A 21,832-nucleotide genomic window follows, 5' to 3' on the forward strand; every position below is an offset into this window, starting at 1 on the left:
TAACCGCATAACAATGAGTCTTTAATGTGCAAAGCGATTAAAGCGGATGTTTCACAAGCATTGTGGTAGGATGAGGATGCCATTTGCAGATTATATTTCACAACATGCCGTTTCATCTTGTTAATTTTGCAGATGTAGTTGAAAGCCATGTGCTGTGCTAATTTTATGACGTATAATAGCAAGATGTAGATTTCACAGTATGGTTTTTCCACCGTTACATTACTTCATTTCAGAAGTCTCATGCAATTTAATAGCAATTTCAAGATTTTTTTATTTGACACATTCGAGGATTATTCTGTTGTAGCGAGCGCATAAACGCCAATTTTCTTGCATAACCAAGATCACTAGCGCAAGATTTTTATGTGACTATAAATTTCGCGCGTATTTTCCATCTGTCGAAGTATTTACAAATTTCGCATCATATGTCAGACGAGTCAAGCCGAACGCCAATAAAACCACCGTATAGTATAAAAATAGAACACCGCGGGCGGGTGTGCAAGCAGAAACCCAAGCGTGTCTTACATTCGCGGGGCAATGATCCTCGTCTTATGGTTCGACATCCGGATTAGCTTGGACGAAGCTCCCCGGTTTTCTTACGATCACAGGAGAAGCCACGGGTTCAGCGATGAACGTGAAAAATATATAATTGCGGTCGCGGTTAATACGCGTACAAACAGTAGCTGCCTTCAAAATCCGATATTATCTGCGCTCGCTCTCACGAGAAAACCAGTGTCAGCGTTAATAGACGAGATGCACCTGTTGGTCATAAATGCGTCCATCCAATTTGATCCCTTGGTTATCACTTCCGCATCCTGTACGCCGAGATCTCAGGTATCGATGATAAACAACTTGGACAATCGTTATCGCAAGCATGTCGACGCGCGCAGTGTGAGACGGGCGTGCGAATGATGAGTCGCGCAGACTATCTTTAGATCGAGTGGTGAATTTTATCTATCACGAAACGGTTGCCACCCACGTATACGCGCACGATACGAAAAGCAGCGCGATGACAAAATCCATCGAGAAGCAATCTCTCTTTTCTCTTAAATTGTATCCTTGAACTAAAAATTACTTACTTTGCCGAATCGTCATGATCGACGGCCTCGACGATGTCGCCAACATTCACGGTGAATCCATCGGTGTCCGCTATGTAGTCCTTCACAATGACATAATTTTCCGAAGATCCCTGTAACAAAAATACGATGACACAAATAGAATAAAAAATTGTATCGGACTTTTTTTCAAGTGCACCTTGAAATAAAAATAGGAATGATGCATCTTTTTTTTAAATTATAAAACACAATTGAATTATAAAACTGTGGTTTTAATTGAAAAATAGAAACAGGTTTTGGAATCATTCAGCATTGAAAGAAATTAACAAGAAATGAAAATCTTAAAAATTATATCACGCGCGAAACTAGACCTAACGTGAATCACTTTTTCTTGATTAAATAATTTATAGTTAACGTGAAATATAAAATATTAAATATATTGGCTCTTCGATAGAAAATGTTCATCACATATTTCGGTCTCCATCTTCCTAATATTATACTTTACCCGCTCAAAGCTCCGAGCACCGTTCAATCTCTTCAGACTTGGCGTGTTCTCTCTGCTAACTGAATAAAAAGCAGCCGATTGTTCAGATTTTGATAGAGTTGCAGTACCATTACTTTCTTGCTTATTGGAACTACCATTGGCAGAGCCATCCAGACTGCTCGCAATCGATGTTGTACCGGTAAAGGTGGTGGACATCATCTCGCCGATTTCAATATCCACTTCCTTTGCTACCGGGCAACAATACATGGAGAATCGATGAGCGGCTGGATTCAGCCTGAGCGCCGAAAATACGTGCAACGGTTCGAAATGATGTATACCATCTTCATCAAGGACAGTGTAGGCGACTTCACCGGTTAACACCGACCTGGAAGCCTCTCTAGGTACGACTGCTTGCATACCCTGTTTCAAAATCATGAAAATAGCCGAACGCTTATGACTTCTTCTCAATAAGAATTCTTCCATCGCCAGGCTGTTGTCAGCGCGTAGCAACGCAGTTGGAACATCGGCTGAAGACATCAAAGGAGTCTCTTCAGGTACTATCATCAGTGCGGCACTCTCTCTTACGAGAGTTCGTAATCGCGGATCCGTTTTAGCCAATTCGGGATCGCTGCATAGCTGTCTGAGAGCATTCATAAAAGGTGGCCGTTCTTCTGCGAGTTTCCTCATGATTGCCAATCTCTTCAATACGTCCATGGTCACCCGATCATTTGCCAGAGCCTGGGTAGATTTCTCGTCGTTGATCACTGACAGCAAACTGTTCGCCGTGTCAGGCATCCCTAGAGCTCGTGCTAAACCTACAGCTTGAAGCAGCATTTCGCGAACGTCTGGTCCCTCGGCATTCAATAGCTCTGTTACGCAAATTTTGCTTGATTCTCGAACCGCCTGGATGATCGCCTTATGAACTGTCTCCGCAGCTTCCTTTTCAGTCACCACGTCCGCTACGTGTCGCGACACATTTTTTAGAACAAGTGATACTAGCTCTGGATCGTTCTTCGAAACGGTTCGAAAGGCCGGTCCAATTAAATCCGTATTGTGTTCCTCTTTGAGAATCAGCGATAGCTTGTCGAGTATAACATCTCTCCGCAATGGCTGGCGTGGACTCACGGTCGATTTGAGAATGTTCACTTTGTTTTTCTTAGTGTTCAACAATTCTGACAGTATACTTTGACAAAGAGCACTGCGATTTTGTGAAATTAAGAGAATTTTTAAAATTTCATCTACCGATTGATCGATGTCTTGATCGTTTTGACGCAATAGAATGTTAAAGGATTCACTAATGGAAGAATAGACAAAGTCTTGAAAATTGCTATTATCTAATGTTATTTGTTGATCATCTGATATTATCAGAGCAGTTGCTGCAATTGCTGCTCTTATTATATCCTGCAGTGACTCGAAGTTATTCTCATTATTTGTTCTTATTTCTTCAGTTTCAATAACAGACGATCGATTACCGTTTGTTAACATTATTGTATTTTCAGAGTCTGAATTTCGTTGTTGCTGCAAAACAATATTTTTTGCTAATTGCGCAATTGTCGACATGACTTGCGCCAACTTCACCGCCGTACCACCTTGCAAACCTAATTTTGTTGCCACGGCGAGAGCCTGTTCTAAAGCCATCGCCTTCGGATCTACATCCACGTCCACTGTCGGTAGATTTGTCGCAACTTTTCGTCCCACGGATAATCCCGCCTCAGATAGTTCGTGTAACATCTTAGAATCTATGCTGGTCTCACCGCGATGGCGAAAACGTGGATTGTAATGTAGATGTTGTGGGCGCAGCAGTCGCAGCTCCTCGGGAGTAACCTCGAATCCCTGTACAGAAAACTCTAGCTCACCCTCAGGCGTATCAATGAGATCAGGGGCGACAAAACAAGGCCCTTCTTCCGTCTGCACAATTTGACCCGGTATAAAGGTCACACCCATTTCGCCTGCCTCCACCACGCGACCAGGTACAAATCTGGGTCCATCCGGCGTGTCCACCACTTGTCCCGGTACGAATCTAGATCCCTCTTCCTCGGTGTAGATTACCTGACCGGGAATGAACGTCGGCCCTACTTTGGTATCAACGATTTGACCTGGCACGAAACGTGGTCCATCGGGCGTATCTACCGTTTGACCAGGCACGAACTTGGGACCGGTTCGGGTCTCCACTATCTGACCGGGCACGAATTTCGGTCCACTGCTAGTATCGATTACTTGACCAGGCACGAATTCCTCGCCCTTCTCTGTTGTAACTATCTGACCTGGTAAGAAACCATCCTCTGTCATGACACCCGGTACAAAACGTGGCCCATCCTTGTCACCGGTAACTAATTGTCCGGGGACGATTTTCCTGCCTTCCGGCAAATTTCTCGCGTTCTCTGGGAAGAATTCAATACCCTTCTCTGTCTGCACCATGTGACCGAAGACTTCACGTTGCTGCAAAGTTAACACTGCACTCGCAGTCTTCGAATTTACAGGTATACCGATAGGACCGGCGTCTTGGAAAATTACTTCATCGAACTTTCTCGCTGCGATAAATTCGAAGCCTTTCTCGGTGATAATGGTTCGTCCTGGACAGAATACCACACCTTCCGGAGTTTTTAACACTTGTCCTTCAACAAATTTCTGACCTTTTGGGGTATCCAACGTCATCCCCGACACAAATGTTGAGATATTCTCCGTTTCTCTAGCAACACCAGGAACAAAATGTTTCTCGCCTGATTTCGTAGTCACGTATTGACCTGGAACAAATTGTGAACCTTCGGCTGTTAGTAATGTCTGTCCAGGAACAAACTTGGGTCCGCTATTCAGTGATTCAACGCATTGACCAGGTACAAATTCGTGTCTGCCATTGATCTGTACATTCTGTCCCGGCACAAAGACTGGCTCGCTACGATAATCCGTAACTGTCTGGCCCGCCATAAAACGTACTCCATCCGGAGTAATGACGGTTTGACCAGTGACGAAGGTACCATTTGCTACTACTTGACCAGCTACAAATTTTGGACCCTCCTCTGTCAGAACGGTCTGACCTTCAACAAACTTGCTTCCCTCGCTTGTGTGGAATGTCTGTCCTTGCACGAAATGCTCGCCTCGCTCTGTTGTTAAGGTTTGTCCAGCGACAAACACTGACGTCTTTGCTCCCTCCGACTCATTCACAGTCACGATTTGTCCAGGGACCAAAAGAGGACCATCAGGTGTATTAAGAGTTAATCCTGGAATGAAAGTGGGACCTTGAGGCGTCTGCAAGGTTTGACCAGGCACAAAAATAGTACCGGAAGGTGTGTGCACCGTTTGACCAGTGACAAATCTTTCCGCCGATTTTATGTCCAGCTTGAGACCTTTAACATTATGCATCGTGAGCTTTTTCCCAGTGGGTAGATTTCGCACTAGTTCGGGTATTTCCTCTATCTTAGGCAAACATTGTAACGTCTGTTCTCCAGCTTGTAAAAACTTCTCCGTCACGTTTGCGCTCCCTTCAAGATCATCCTGTAGAATATTTTGAATCGCATTCTGCAATGTAATGTCCGGCTTTGCAATTAAAGGTGTTAGCGATTTTACGATTGCGATCGCTTCAAAACCACCTACAAACTCAGGTATAGGACTGGTGTATAAGATTGGTTCTTGATCTATGATTTGTGGCTCAGCCATTATAGGTATTGGTATTTTTCCGATTATTGGCACACCAATTGGTTTTTTCGAGTCGTTCTTCAATGAATTCCAGTCTAATATGTTGGAAACGGGTTTTGTTGCGTCCTTGAAGGCACTCGACATATTCACGACATCAAAAGACATTAGTTTCGCTTGTTCTACATTTACGTGCTTCCAGTTTTCTGCCATTTCGTCCTTGATCTCTTCTTTGATGCTTCGTAATTTAAGCTGCTTAGTACGTTGGAGCTCTTCTTCATCGGCTGCTCTCTCTTTCTCTTCAAAAAATTTTTTTGCATAATTTAGTACAGTCTGTTTCTTTCTTTTTCGTTTTCTAGCTTCCATTTCCAACTTTTCTCGTTCCTTCAGCACCTCTTCTCGTGGTCCCATGCCGTCATAAAGATTTTCAAAATCCACTAAATTCTTAAAATCCACAGACACATTTTTGCCTTGCTTCAATCTTAACAAAACGGTATCACAATCTCTCGAGAGCATTACATCTTTGACGTCTCCGTCTCTAACGGCGGCTTCCAACTTCGCTGGAAATACAAGGCTGCATCTTCGTTCTTCCACCGTGTACACAAACTTCTCTGCTTCTTCAATTGGGGTTTGCTTCGTGTTTAGAAGCTCTCTCAGTGCACGTTGCTGCTCACCTTCACCCTCCAAAATCGGAAAGACATAGCGATAGTTCTTGAGCATCACGTGTCTCTTCTTTTCGCCGACAATCAAACCGGCAGTGTAATGATGCGCGCCGAGACCCGACGCGTTCGTAATCTTACATTTTGACTTATCATGAGGCTGCGCGCCCAACAGCACCGGAATGTAATGATGAGTTGGCAAGCCGTAGGATTTGCCAGTGATGCGGCAGAATCGCTTCGCGTCCGCTGGACTTATAGGTGGTAAAAGCGGAAAGTAGTTTGGTCTAGGGAGACCCCGACTTTTACCTGTAATCCTGCAGAAGGACATTGTCTCCTCCTGAGATAATTATTTGATATTTATTTGATATTATGAAAACATTAATAATATTTTATAATTTTTCTAACGATTACATATATTATCACGTTGACTTCGAGATATAATTATAAAAATAGATAATAGAGTATTCTTGATTTTAAATTATTCTTCTCTTAATCATGTCCTTCTTGATGACTTGAGATTATTAGTACTCTGATTGATGACTTGAGATTACAGATATACTCTGCGATTAGAATGAAAGATTATATGTAAAGCTTTCAAGATTTCGAGTGATTCGTCTTGAACTTGAACTCGCGAATTTGAATTCACAAATTGTGCGAATCAAATTGGTCTTAAGAGCGCGCTATAGCTCACGTTTTAACCGGTCGATTTATATATCAATTCTTTCTTCAGAAATTAATGTCCAATCACATTTACACTCACACGTCAATGAAATCGTTTTACCGATGATGTAGATAAATCAGCTCGAAACTTGGCATCCACACGATGGCAATCGCGACTTTGCGCCTTCGATCATTTTCACGCATCTCACCTCCGCCGCAATATCTGTTGAATTTCGTTTTTCAATTCATTTACACATGTCTAGATTCTGAGTACAACTTCTTGCATACTTCCTTCTTCTTTTTGAATAAAATATAATTTAGATCAAAGCGTATCATTTATCGATTCTTCTCAATATAAGTCTTTATAATTGATTCAAAGTTGAAAAATTTTAACATCCATTTAAAATTTTTAACAAAAAATTTGTCTTATTACTTGAGCTAACATTTGCTCAATATTATTTATTCTCTCTTTTCTTAGAACGAGCATTTAACCATTTGACATTTTACTTTTGATTGCTTAATACCTCGCACGCGTCACCTGTAAACTGACATAATATTGAGCGTTTCACGGTTTATTTTTCATGTTTATAATTCTAAAAAAAAACATTTCTGTACATCATTTCATGTCACGAATTGCAATCTTGATTTCTTTATTAGTCCATTTATTAATTTCACATATATGCACTTTTATGCAGATAATTTAATAATAGTTCTTTAAAAGAAATTTAGGAACTACAAATTTAAAAATAAAGCTATTAATAATCATTAATTTTTAATATTTACAGAAATTTTTTGAATTTCTTAATAATATTTAATCTTGTAAAGCAAAATTTCTTTCCAAATTTTCCTCTAAACACTGATTGTTGAAGCAATTTTATTCTATCCTGTTTCCTTGTTAGAAATAAAAAATTATATAATTATTTTGCTTCTTATCATTTCTTTCTACATGAAAATATTCATTCTCGTCTATTATACATATTTGATTATACATATTTCATTCGTTTCTCGTTCCAGTGTAATCGAATGAACGCGTTCTTCATTATTTTTATACTACAATTTTTGTTGTGAGTAGCCCATAGATTTTTGTTCATGCCGATCACTAAGCAAAACATCCTCACTCTTATTATACCGATCACATCATTCGGCTTTTCACGAGATGCGATCCTCCCGAAAGGTGTATATTGGCGATACGCGGCGAAAGCGAGACTACTCTCTGCGTACGAAGTGGCTAAGAGCCGTTTGCACAGCGAGTCTCTCTCTCAGCTCCCACGACCAGAAATAGCCTACCCTTCTTACACTTCTCCAATACATCTTTAGAACGGAGTACACGGACCCGGATCTCCGTGAAGTCGTGCATAGCCGACACCGGATTTTCGGCGCACGGGAGTTTGCACGTGGAAGTTTCTCGCGTTTTGAAAGCCACTGATTTGGTAACCACAGATTCGGTTCTGAAACTGCATGACAATTTAAATAGAATATATTTTATTAGAATTACGATTGAAATTAATAATCTGATGTTTATATAATTATATTGTACTATTGATTACTCAAAGAATATTTATATTTTTCTCATGTAAATTAGAATTTCCTATGTTTTCATTATGAATTTTAATAGTGTAAATTTTAATAATTGCTTGATAATTTTCTTGATAATAATGAGTGGAGTTCCGTTTTAAGCAATTAAATATTGCGCAAGTCCCGGCAATAAATAGCAAATATTAGTTTAAAAAGAGTAAGAGGCGCTTTGCTCTGAATGGTTAAGCCCTTCGTAAACAAATGCGCGGACGCTTTGTTGGCAATGTCAAGCGGAATAGGTGTGAGAAATAAAGCTTTACAATGAAAAACGATGAGAATGAGCGATGCCGTTTAAACTTAAACATCTATTTGGTGCCAGTCCACTGGCAGACGAAGGAAAAATCACGCGCGAGCATTCAGAACATACTTGCATATTTTTATGGTCGAACGAGCAGTTTTCCTAGCGTGACTTAATGGAACCAAAGTTACTTTAACGTTTTGTTCCGCGGTCGTTCGCAGTGATTTACGACAACTGTTAGCTTTCTTAGGGAAGAAGTCGAGCGAACCATGATAAACGATGCAAGGTCTATATTGATTTATAATTATGAAAACATTCTAATTTATATATTATTTCATTATAATGAACAAGCGCATAAATCATCAGTCAAACATTAAATTTAATTCGAAAGAAATAAAATGATTTATCTGCATAAAATTTAAATAAATACAACAGTTGTTATTATAACTTCTGACAATATTAAAACAAGAAACTGATTACAGAAATTAAGTGTCGATTGCAGAATTTAATGAAGTATTTAGTTGATTACATTAATCACATAAATTAATTCTTCTATATTCTCAATCGCTTTTTCTCAAAATCCGGAAGATTCCTTTGGATGACGAGGCGCCAGACGTGTGCATATTGTGGGCGGAATTCGTGATTGCTCGTATAATTCATTGACGACCGATAAACGCATCTGACCGTTGTTAAAACTGCACGATGCGATCAAAAATAAACCGAGAATAAAAATCAACCAATGCCGGGCAAGCACCTCGTATAAAACGTAAACCGTGTAAATTCCTCGGGCTTTGTCCCCAGTTTGCTTCACTCTCCATTTCCAGAAATGTCTCATTAGTGTCATGATGATAGAATAAAATATGTGCTAAGATATTAATACTAATAATTATATACATATTATAAAAAGCTAATGGGATAAGGAGTGTAAAAAGACAAATAATGAATTAAAATAAATTCTATTTTTACTTCATATAATCAGTAATAAAATATGTAACGAGATGATAATAATTCTATATAATTCTATATTACAACATCAAGAAGTTGCACGATTAACTAAGCCAAGCCTAATAGGGTTGGGCACATATTTCGGTGCAATATCGCGAGAACGAAGCATTGCTTCGAGAAATTTGAAACGCGCCAACATAATGCATCCCTTGTATGCATCGCGTGAAAGAGAACGATCTTAATAAAAAGATTGCCGAGCGAAAGGCGATGGGAAAAAAGGGAAAGACAACGCGTGAAGACGAAAGACACACGTGTATCGCTGGAGGGTTCGAAATGGCAGTGTGTAGACTACAGCTTTTGGCAGCGAATCAGGTATTCCATCTACTTCTATCATCTACTCGTCTGGTCTCCTCTCAATCACAATGATTCCGAGATTTTTTCTACAAACCGACACAGTGTGTCAAAAAAGATGTTGCTGTTGTCAAGGACATGTCAACCTCACACGCTAAATGAGACTCACATAGTCGAGAAACTCTATAAGTGTATATCTTCATATAATATCTGTTCATAATGTAATAAAGTATATGTTCCAAAATCTGTCTGCATAAAATGCGTTCAATAATAATATAGATTATAAAAATTTTTTTATACATTTTTATTTCCTGCATACATATATGTAGCATGAAAATATAGCTTCAATATGCATATATCAATAGTAATAATATCGGAGCGCTAATATAGGCCGGTATTCATAGTTCATTCTTATATTTGAGGCCGTCTTAAGATGTCATAAGCTAATCAGAGGGCCGTATATATAAGCAACTTAAGACATTACTTAAGACAGTCTTAAAATAAGAATCGACTATGAATACTGGTCATAGAGACGTAATTGTCTTTGCTTTGGACAATTTAAAGATTTGTATGGTTTATTTATTTGCGTGTTTAGAAACCAAGATAGTCCATCAAATGTATGCATCACTGTAATACATAAATCCATAGACATATAGTATGAAATATGAATAGACGGAGCATTGCCTCTTTTACATACTTATTTCTGTTCTATGCTATGAATAAATGTCATTTGTTTCAGTTCCAGATATATCGAACGCATAACATATTACATAAAACGTTTTCTACCCTTTTCTATAACTAAGACTGTGTTTCAAAATTCACTACCAATACTATTGTACAAATCTATAGAACGCACGTAACGTAAACTATAAATTTTTAGAGTTGAAACTGAATTTTGAAACATAGCTAAATATCGATGTGTTTTTATTGTTTTATATTAATTAATTTAAGCTGATCTAAGCATTTGTTATTTCTTTGAGCTATACTCATTACTTATAATCTATGGATTTTTTCTTTTTATAAATTAAAACATATATATGGCTATTTTATTTTAAATATAGAAAATATAGTAATAATAATAAAGTATAATTGAAAAAAATAGGAGCGGCATTCTTTTTCATGATCAATATTATACTCACTCTGCTTGTTAAATGTACGACTTCTTCAGTTATTCCTCGTTGAATTGTCGTTCCACTAGTAATGGTACGAGATAACTCCAACGAAAATTCTGCATAAACAATGCAACAAACACTACATACAGAAATAAATATCTTTATCATAAATCATAAAATTTAATTTAATTTAAATAGTACAATTCTAAATTTCCTTTTTTTGCGTAATATATATTCAATTTATTATTATGTAAACAACATAAATGTGTTTAAATTTGCTTACTCGGCATAATTGTAATAATTTAAGCAAAGGGGAAAATATTTTTTTTACAAAATTTTTATAAAATATAACAAATATTACTTACCTTTTTTTCTTTTAGATGTAGTACTCATTCGCGAATTAAATGCCATTATTATGTGTGTTCAATCATTCAATGTTACATTATTATTCTGAAACAAATGTAAATAAAGACTAATATAATTTAAGTTTTACCTAAATTAGCTTGTTATCTCAATAATTATTTCAAAATAATAATTTATATATTATGATAAATTTTTTGCATAAACAAATTTTATTTTTTTATGTGTCTATATAAATGCTAATATCATTGCGATATCATCATTAAACATATCGTTGCTAAATGTTTCAGATAAATTTCATCAAAAATCAAGAAAGCTTGCAAATTCTTAAAGTCTCTCTTTCGAGCAGTAGGTAACTTATCTACATCAAAGAATCAAGAAAACACAACAGATTTATCCACGGAATCTTATCATCAATCGCAATGTCTAATATCTGTTTAAACCTACATTCAAAATGAAGAATATAATGAAACCTGTGAGAGTTGCCAACTATAGAAGCCAACTATAGATTGATTTATAGACAAAATAGAGAAAGAACTATAACTCTGACAATATAACTTAACTAAATTGCAATATGAAGAAAAAAGAATATTAAAATGGAACATAGGTATATTAAGAGGGTGATGGGGAAGATTCCTCTCTTTCCTGCGGAAAATCGCGACGTTTTACGACAGTCCTTGATTTTGCCGTCAAGTAAATATTACTATAATTCATTACCTAATGGTCAGAGCCAACGACGATAAATGCGTAATGCACTGATGAATAAAGTAAGCATCTTAGTGGATCAACCTTTGGTTTGAGACATCCAAGATCTATTTCCGACACGCGGACAGTTGTAGCTGTTCGTCGCGATTGGCTGACTCCGTCGGCTCGTCGCGGTGTTGGCCGCATTTTCATTCGTTTCTCCGTTAATCGGGTCACTTCCGCTATTCGATTTTCGCATCACCGAAGTGCCACACTGAATCGCGGGATTGATGCGCGAGATGATTCATCTTTGGGGAAATTGCAACGCGCGCGTCAGATCATAACTTCAATTTAATTTCAATTTTCAATTTTCGAAATATATGTTTTGCATCGTTCTTAATTTTTACATTAATTATAAAATTTTGTCAAATTAATATAAAAATAATTTATAGCTTTGTAATTATTATTAGCTTTCTTTATTACGATTGCAATCATTGATATAATAAAAGCAAATCATGCGCTAATCCACGATTTTTTTAGACATTTCACTGGAATGAAAATATACTGTGTTACTACCTTGTGTACTAACTACCTTGTGTTAGTGAATGATACAGCAGCTCACATGGTGTAAACACATGGCCCCGGAGCTATCATTAGGGAGAAAACTTTTTCTCAAATATAAGTCGTGATCAAAGATTAGTAATGTACATGCTTATTTTCCTATCCTAGTAATTTAATTAAAAAACAAAAGATAAATTCACATCCACATAACAATAAATAAATTTATAAATTTGTCTATCTAATTTATTAATATAATAGGAAAAATGTTTAGACACCAATATAAAATCGAATTAATTCTTTTAATTAATTGCCGCGAAAAAATTTAACAAATTAAGAAAAGCAAAATTATAAAAATTTCGTGAATGTTAATGAACTGATTGACTTGAAGGTACAGTAAAAGTAATTAATTACATTATCAGCTTCTATTGTTCTCCACAAAGTAAACCAAGCTTGGTTTGCTAGTAGGTAGTTTACTAAATAAAATTTACGCGCAAATTCGTAGAGTGTCGACATGTATGTATAACTCTGTTTATACAAAACTAAAAACTTGGCCTTCCTACGGTTTGATTCATTGGATGCTTGACTCTGGGAAACTGTGCCAGGAAAATAGTGCAGCTATTTTATGAAGCACCTTGAGCACGACTAGAGCGATGCATAGAGAGCTATGCGTTTTATTTGGCCAAAAATTTCAGGCTGTGTACATACATTATCACAGTTAGCCGTCTCACTGTTTTGATCGCGAGAAAAATTCATATTGACGATCTTTAGGACATAGCTAAACATATTTTGTAAATATTAATATACTTAATATATCGTATGATGTAATAATAAAAAAATCGTATAATAATATTTGCTTAATAAATATATTATCAATTTGTAATTTTAAGTACTAAACGGATCAACGAAAAAGTGAATTGTATAAATACTATTACAAAATAATATTAAAATGAAAATTGAAATTTCTAAAAATCTTGTGCACCTTATTTTTTAATCAAATTTTTTAATTGATAGAATCTATTATGTTACTTCTTTTAATTTAATATGAGATATAAAAATTGTTTTAATAAAACAAGCTTCAATTACTTAAATATAATATTTCGAAAATTGAGACCGACACGAACAAACGTTTAGTTGGCGACACCGAATCCAGACCTTAACTAATTAACCACATTTATTAATCTGTTTCGCTGAAGCAAAATATCATATATCATCACAACGGGATTTCCTTGTTCAGGAAGACTATTATCACGCTTTCGTTTTCGCAACATGCTACGCTTTCGCATGGCAGTATTTTATACATGTCACTTAAAACAAATCGGACAGTATGACAAATAAATCATAAAATTATTATTGTCATTATCAAGATTAATTGCAATTGTCATTCGCTATAAGTATTTAAGCGACCAATAACTTTGCTCATTCAAAGCGATAAGTGATCGTTGTTGATACACTTATGTATGATTTGACTTCTAATATTGATCCAGAATTATAATTATATTCTGACAAATTCAAATTTTAATATTATATAGACAGAGTAGAATATTAATATGATATTCACAATGTTAACGAAGTAGATTTTATAAATGACATTAGTTATAATAGACTTCATTTCAAAATTATCATATCTTCACATAAAATATATATAGATAATATTTATGCCTATAATATTGATTAAACTTTGAATGAATTTCTCGATACCGTTCATCGAAGACGACGGCGTTTGCATTTCTAACAAGTATGATCTTTTGTACTTGCACACATACATACATAAACCGTTCACAGCAGAATATACATGTCAGGAGTGTAGGATAAGTTGGATAGGGTGAGGTTTCTCGACGAACGGAGCGAGAGACGACTTGACCTATCGAATGAGCTCTACATCGGAATCAGCACCTTAACGCTAACATTCGACACTTGCACAACACACTCGCGCGAAAATAGCACCAACGAGCTGAGCTGACACGGGACGAACGAGAGAAAGAAGAGACAATAGTCAGAAAGGGAAATGTGATCAGGGGAGAAAGAAAAACAGAACTGTCCTGAGAGGAGAGAAAAAGGAGAAAGAGCCATGCACTGACCTCCAGGATCTTCGAGACTGCGCCTCGGCTTTCACTCACCAACCCTCGGATTATCGGCTTTAACACGTAAAAGGGAAAGTAATTGAATTACGTATACAAAATGATCTTCCTCGTCGATCTCCGTCAACGTCGCCGAGTCACTCGCTCGCCACTTCGACTACCTAGGAATCCCCGAATAAATCGCCCGAGCCAGTGAGGAAGCCAGCCGACGGCTATCTCGAGACTGCTACCAATGCCAGCGACAACGCGTCCCGATGCCCGAATGCAGTTTCTTCTTCTTCTCTTCTCTACCTCTTCATCGCCATCGATAATCTCTTCGACATGATGCTCCGAATTGCTTTCTTAAATTTTTCTCCTTAATCGTTATACCAATTCAGTTCTTCAAACATTACATTAATTCTACAGGACGATAAAATTCCCTCCTATTTTTAAATTGAACTACACCTGAATTGATGTAGTCGTTACTCAATTAGATTTTCTTCTGCAGTAATTGTAAAGTGTGAGTTAAGCAGTGTGTGCACGTTAGTATATACAATATATGTTCAAGTACATTAAAATATTATTAATTACATTTCTTCTAGTGTTCTTTTCTAAAAATATCCATACAACTTATTGTTATTGCATTAATTTAAAAAATCATGAATAATTGATGAAATATTTTTTAAATCTTTTAGTATTAATCTTAATATTATTAATATTTTCTAATTTATTTACTATTTTTTTTATTCCTTAAATAATTTTCAAAAAATAATTTTTAAAAATAAAGTAACGTAAAAACTTTCTTTCTCTTTGATAAAATCTATTCTTCTACTTATAAAATGTTTTTTTATTTTTTATGTAATAAATTCTTGTTCATTCTTGTTCTAACAAACTAAAATGAGAACAACTGCTACGAAATCATTGTTATGGGGTTTGCATGTGCTAATTCGTAGCGCGGTCAATTGGCCGAGTTTCGGCCGCTTCTAATAATAATCGATGCCTGCACGTCTCTCCAGGGATTTCTCTTCACGGATCTAAATCGATACCAAGATACGGTTAGCAACGTTATACTGACTGCGATTTCTTTGCCTCTGATCAATTATGACGTATTTCGTGATTACGCGGCTTTTAAATTGAGAGTAGATGAGATCTATTTGCGTATCGAATCTGTTATAATATGTAATACAACGTTGCAAATTTAACGTCATAACAAAAATTTTAATTATCCTAAAAAATTGTAGTGATTAACAACATTTTTAACATGATATAAAATTTTGACGAACAAACTAAAGTTTGGCAATGTTGAAAATGATGAAAAATTATATATATATATATATATATACACTTCTATTTTTTAAATCATAATTTTTAAAGATTTGAATTGTACTAACTCTGAACACAAAACAAAGTTAAATCCAATATGTAGATAAAAATTTGCGAGCGATAAATCGACACGTAAATGTTGCTTTCTTCTCGTCAATCTCATTTTGTCGCGAATGCCTTATTCTAATGAAGGCATCTACACATCTATCGATGTAATTACGAGGGACTCAAAGAATTGTGCAATTTCTCGGTTTCGCCGATGAACTGCGGGATCGTAAAGTTTGAGCTACAATTAATAAATAAATCTTAAATAAAAAACAGGAGAAAGGAAGGAGGAATTTTCTTATTAGAATAGCAAATGCTTTGTAAATGATACCAAGAAATACAAGCAAACACTACAGGTATTCTTGGCATCGTACACATCTTTGATATCTAAGGTATTGCCAAATTTTATTGCGATACGATATATGTACAACAACAGCTTTTCCTTATGTGTGATCAGGTTCGTCATGATAATATCATTACTACTCAGAATAATTTGCAATGACGTGTCTGCTGTGCAATCAATTATTCCGCCTGCAAAGGATTTTTTCCGCATACAAGACAATAATAAATGTAAAAAGGAAACGATAGTGAAAAGATCGAATTTAGACGAGCAAGTTTCTAATGAAAGATTTGACAAAAATATAGATTTAGAGGCTACGTTCAATTCTGAACGAAAAAAAATTAAATTCTTAGCACAGAAATTAGCGAAGGAAGCTCTTGAATCGCCGCAATTACAACGTAATATAAAGAAATTGGCAAATCTAAGCGGGACTGTACAGAATTCTAATATGAAAGATTTATTGGTAGATAGAATGAAAAGTATACGTAAACCAATAGTAAATACGAGAAAACTGAATGAATTATTAAATCGTAATGAAAAGAGAAAAAAAAAGAGAAATAAACATGGATTAAAACGGTATGAAGCACATCCTTGGTTACGCAAGCAAAATCATATTAAGGTGAATAAAAGAAAGATCTTATTATTTTTCTATTTAAATATTAATTTAATTAGTAATATTTATTCTATAGAAGAAACGACAAAAAATAAATCTACCTGTTAATATTGATGGGACAAATCAAAATACTGTGAATAAAATAATTAAAAATAATATTGCTGAACGAAACTTTGTAAGTGAAAAAGACAGTCACTCAAGACAAAGACATCAAAAAATTAGTGAAATGCCAAATAAGAAGATTAAACGCTTAATACGAAAAAAAAATTTTAAAAAAGATTCCAGGAATCATGGATTCGTATCTTCGGAATATTATAATAACGACAATGTCGAACCAATTAAAATGCAATCAAAAGATGAAACAGAGATTGAAAATGACAGAATCGCTAGGCAAATCTCAAATGATTCTGTCTTTGCCAGCAAACCATTAATCAATCGTTCACGATTCAAACAGCAATTCACAGACAGAGATTCGTATGATAAAGATTTAACTTACAATTACGAATTGTTAAAACCTTGGGAGATCGATCATTCTGTGATCGGTCAAACAAATGAAGATAACGCTGTCGATTACGCATCTACGTACTTGCCGATACTGATCGATCAGAAAACCGATTCAGGAAATCTGTACATTCCCAAGATAACACAGAAGGATTATCAGTTTCAAATATCGAACATTAATCGACCTAAAGAAAGCATATACATCAATGAAATGGAATCTCCTACTGAAAATTTTGTCAATTCTGATTTCGCGAAAGTTCTCACTACCAGTGCGGATATCATTCTTGGTCCGCAAATCAAAGTTGAACATATTCCTAATGTGCTACAATATCAGGATTTAAAAGTTCCTCGTCTATATTCAAATTTAAGTATTATACCAGAAATGAGCAAACCTCAAGAAGTGCAAGTGCTCTATTCTGGTACTTCAATGGATGTGCCGCACATCCTTCGCAAAATTCCGGGAACTTCGAATGTCTACATCGCTGAGAACGATTTTGGACCTGCAATAGCACGTTTACCTGTTATTTCCACGAATCAAGTCATACACAAAATTATCAATCACGCTCCAGTATTTTCTCAATCAACTGTCGATCGACCAATAGAACATGTCTTGATTCCTGATCGAGAAAATAATATCAAACAGAGTTGGTATAACAATGGTAAGAAACAAGGATTAATTGAGGAAAAACAGAAAGCGATTCAAATTATTCATGGACAATTCCAAAGTGATGATAATACAAATAACAAACCAATGAACGACCAAATGCATGATAATCTTACATCTGTGATTTCAATAAAGACAACGGAAGAAATACAACGTGCGAATGTTTCTGCGACGTTAAACGAAACCAAGGAAGTTGCCAATCAGATATTGGAAAAGATTATTGACGAATTGGAAGAAATTAAATCAAATCGAGCCACTGAAAATGAACAGACAGAAGGTTATTGCAATCTTAATTTTATTAATTTACTTTAAATTCGACATTTAATTAATTCTTGCATTTAAATATCAATAAATTTTCTTTAAGAAATTTCAATTAGCCAATATATCTGTATCTTATTAATAAAATTAAAATTATATTAAAATTTATTATTTTGGAAGTCCAAGGTCAGCCATATACGTTCAAATAAACTTGCACTTGCGCAAGTATAGAGTCTGAGCATAAGAATTACTTAGACACAATCGTAAGAAACGACAAGCTTTGGCATATGACGTACGATTTATTACCGTCTCTTGGAGACACAGTAATAAATTGCACGTCATATGTGAAAGCTTATGCGTTACTTACGTCTACAATTTAAGTCTAAGTAAGTCACTTAACAAGTTGAACGAGTGTGGCCAGTCTAAGAGAGCTTAATGTTAAAACAAAATAATGCTTTTCCAACATAGGTTTGCCTTGCAAGATATCGGGTTCATGGATAACTATTCAGGGTGGAGTACGAATCGACATGAAAGTTACTAATCGCATAATAAACGTGACGCTCGCAAAATTATTACCTCCGCCCGCTCATCAAAGTTTATTGAATCCCGCCTGGAATTTAACCGGATATGCACCTTTTAGGAAAGGTGGACCGTTTTCTTTACTTGCCATTGACAATCGCACGAAATCTCTGGCGGTGTTCGCAGGTACGATAAGCGACAGAGTAAATTAATTTTTTCGCATTTGATAAATATTACACGCGAGGAATCAGTCAAAAATTTTAAAAAAGATCTATAATAATATACACAGGTATGTGTCGAGTATGCCAGGGTATCGACACGATAGTGGGTGTTTGGTCAATTGCCCGTAGCCCACAGGATTGCAGAGAGTTTCAGATAGCTACAAATATCTACAACGATATATTTCGCCGAACTAAACTGTCATCAGAGATGAAAAAACAACATCAAGAAATCGTCCAATTACTTCAAAAAGATAACAAGAAATTGTATATGAATAATAGAACCGCTGAAATCTCGACGAATAATATAGTTCAACAAAATAGCACATTGCAACCAAATAACACGCTGCATCAATACAAAGTAGAAAAGGAAAAGACTTAAATATCTCAACGAAAATGTAAAGAAACGCTAAAAACGATAAAAAAGTTCAGAAACAAAGTCTGTAAACCAATAATAATTTATATAAACTCAAGAAAAATTAATAAATATGTCAATACTTTTTATTAATTTGATGTTATAACATAATTTAATATATTAGAAAAATGTGGACAATTTTGAATAAACTTTGAATAAATATGATTAGAAATTGAATTCTTCTCTTGAATCAGAAGACATTGATCTTTCGATTTCATTCGATCTTCTAATAATCTAAATGCATGTAATATTTGTCTCTTATATTGTTATTTGTACCAAATGCAATCGATCTATCTTAATTTTGGTAAACATTGTTGAATAGCATTCATACTAGACACAGAGATCTGTAATAAATTTAAATTTAATAATTATTAACAAAGAGGAGATAATGTATATTACCTTCAGTGTCCCAATTTCTCTATTTTGATTATCTTTGATCGGCAATAATATATATTTTCTCTCATCACCAAGCGCATATTGTTTTATATCAAAAGTTGCATAACTAAAAGAAATGTGAATAGAAATTAGCTATTAAATATTAAATCTCAAATCACACATACAATTCTATAAAATTGAAGATTATTGTAAGAGGAAACACGAAGTAATAGATATAAATTTCTATATATTTGCAATAATATTATGAACATTCCAAATAAAATAGATTTATTAGATTATTATACTTGCCCCACTTCCTCGCAATCTTTAACTTCCCTTTCCTCGGGTAATGGTTCACTAATAACAGTAAAATTGATATTCGGACTTATGTCTTCGGCTAACATGGCGCGCAAATTTTGTCTTTGCACGGGATGTGTTATTTCATTTATCCAAAATTCTAAAATTACGAAACTATTGTACTTACGTTACATACTTTCTGAATGATTTTTCTCATTTATAATTTACATCATATTTGAAGACACGTTTTTTTATTAATTTATAATATTAATCTAAATATTTGTTGTTACGCATAAAGATATACTTTTCTTATAATTGAAGACCATTTCTTGAGCACTTGTTTTTGGTTTTTTCATGGAAATGGTCTCCATATCTTCGCCACGTTTCTCGAGGAAAGAATATTCTACGTAAAGTAAATGTATCTGATCGTCCTGCATCACGCAACTGTCGTCGAAAAATTGCATACTCACTATTTCTATGATTATCGCATCCTTTTCATTGCGCTGAAAAGAGAGTATTTAAATCAGAATTGCATTGGATTAATTTTCATACAATGTCACGTACATTTAAAAATTGATATACTTTTAACGAAAATATTTTTAGGTATGCTTTTCCATCAGAAACGTGCTGGTGTACAATGTACTAATTATTTTACATCAAGTATTATTAAAATGCGTCGTATGATAATTTATTGTGATAAAATAATTTTCTATAAATTATGGATGATACATCTTCGATGAAAATTCTGTTAGCTTATTTCGCAAATTTTTATTTTTTGCATTAAACAATAAAATCAGAAATTTGAATAAAATTTAATTAAAATTTTTTTTTAAATTAAACTCAGAAGCTCAATTTACTATAGCTATTTAATTTACAGCGTTAAATAACTAAACAGTATAAAATATACTCAATAGCTTTTTTTATTATACAGAAAATTTGTGTTTGTAATCCAGCACTCTTTGTGGAACATCTAAATATAACTAATGGAACAGTCCCATACGCAAATAGAGATGCCATTTTGGTAATCCTGCGTTTCCACATTTAACGAGTTAGCTCCTGCAAGTGTTTTTGGACCACTAATTCAATACCGAGCTATTCAATCAGCATACATGAATACAGATGTAATAAATTATTAAATGTACTGGCAAAAGTCAGCAGACTCCTCTGCTTATACCTCTCCCAGTTTCTGTCCGAGAGAATCTCGTCCATATCGCGGATCGTGCTGCTTGATCCTTCGAGCAACGAAATATCCTGAATACGTCCGGAATCTCGATAATTTACAAATAACACGCTTTTGCTATTTCTCATACAATCGCGAAAGTTTTCCATAATATGCTAAACATATCTTACATTCGCCAATAATGTTTTGAACTCCGTCATGCTTGGTGAATCCCTCGAAGAGTTATTTTCCTTACTTTTCTTATTTTTATCCGTTTTGTAATCTGAACTAATTAAAATTATTTTTCAAGTTGCAAAATTCAATTTTGCGAGCAATTTAAATAACGTGAGAAAACACAACAAGACGGCAAAGAAGAAATCTCACTTCATTGCAATCGTTCCAGTTTTTTCTTCAGACATTTCATTCGTTTCATTGTTAGACAATTCTTCATTTTTTAAATTGACATAAAAATTTTCCTCGTCCGAGTTTTCAGTTTCATATTGAAAATCTATGATTTTGATAATATGACGTTACGTATTGAAGTATTCAAACTTGCAATTAATATAATTTAATTCACCAATTGTCTTAATAATATTTGTATGATTGTAATACAATTGCTGCTAATGGCATATAATCCAATCGACTTAATCATATACAAAAAAAAGTATAATTATTTAATAAGTTGCAGTTCTCAATCAAATATTCCAATTAAGTACATATATATATATATATATATA

The 21,832-nt window shown here is 34.9% G+C and overlaps 2 protein-coding genes across 9 annotated transcripts in view; both read right to left on the reverse strand.

Annotated features, from left to right (window-relative positions):
- The window catches only part of LOC108690789 (muscle M-line assembly protein unc-89), a 42,351-nt gene extending 27,582 nt beyond the window's left edge, over positions 1–14,769 (reverse strand). For 5 of the 8 annotated variants that reach the window (XM_018198264.1, XM_018198267.1, XM_018198266.1 and 2 more), the window contains exons 1-2: positions 1,558–6,153; positions 1,077–1,186 (exon numbers count right to left, since the gene is read on the reverse strand). In XM_018198264.1, the coding sequence (XP_018053753.1) occupies positions 1,077–1,186; positions 1,558–6,153 (4,706 nt within the window). Of the gene's footprint in view, positions 1–1,076; positions 1,187–1,557; positions 6,154–10,733; positions 10,823–11,071; positions 11,157–11,783; positions 11,818–14,389 lie in introns of those variants that run through there. The other 3 variants (XM_018198269.1, XM_018198270.1, XM_018198268.1) reach the window with 3 other exon arrangements.
- Positions 14,770–19,554: 4,785 nt separating this feature from the next.
- LOC108690769 (protein fantom-like) overlaps positions 19,555–21,832 on the reverse strand; it is a 10,352-nt gene continuing 8,074 nt past the window's right edge. Inside the window, exons 12-15 of the mRNA XM_018198235.1 lie at positions 20,241–20,439; positions 19,949–20,096; positions 19,664–19,766; positions 19,555–19,608 (exon numbers count right to left, since the gene is read on the reverse strand). Coding sequence (XP_018053724.1) covers positions 19,555–19,608; positions 19,664–19,766; positions 19,949–20,096; positions 20,241–20,439 — 504 coding nt within the window. The remainder of the gene's footprint in view (positions 19,609–19,663; positions 19,767–19,948; positions 20,097–20,240; positions 20,440–21,832) is intronic.

Source organism: Atta colombica, unplaced genomic scaffold, assembly GCF_001594045.1.
Source record: "Atta colombica isolate Treedump-2 unplaced genomic scaffold, Acol1.0 scaffold351, whole genome shotgun sequence".
Taxonomy (NCBI): Eukaryota; Metazoa; Arthropoda; class Insecta; order Hymenoptera; family Formicidae; genus Atta; species Atta colombica.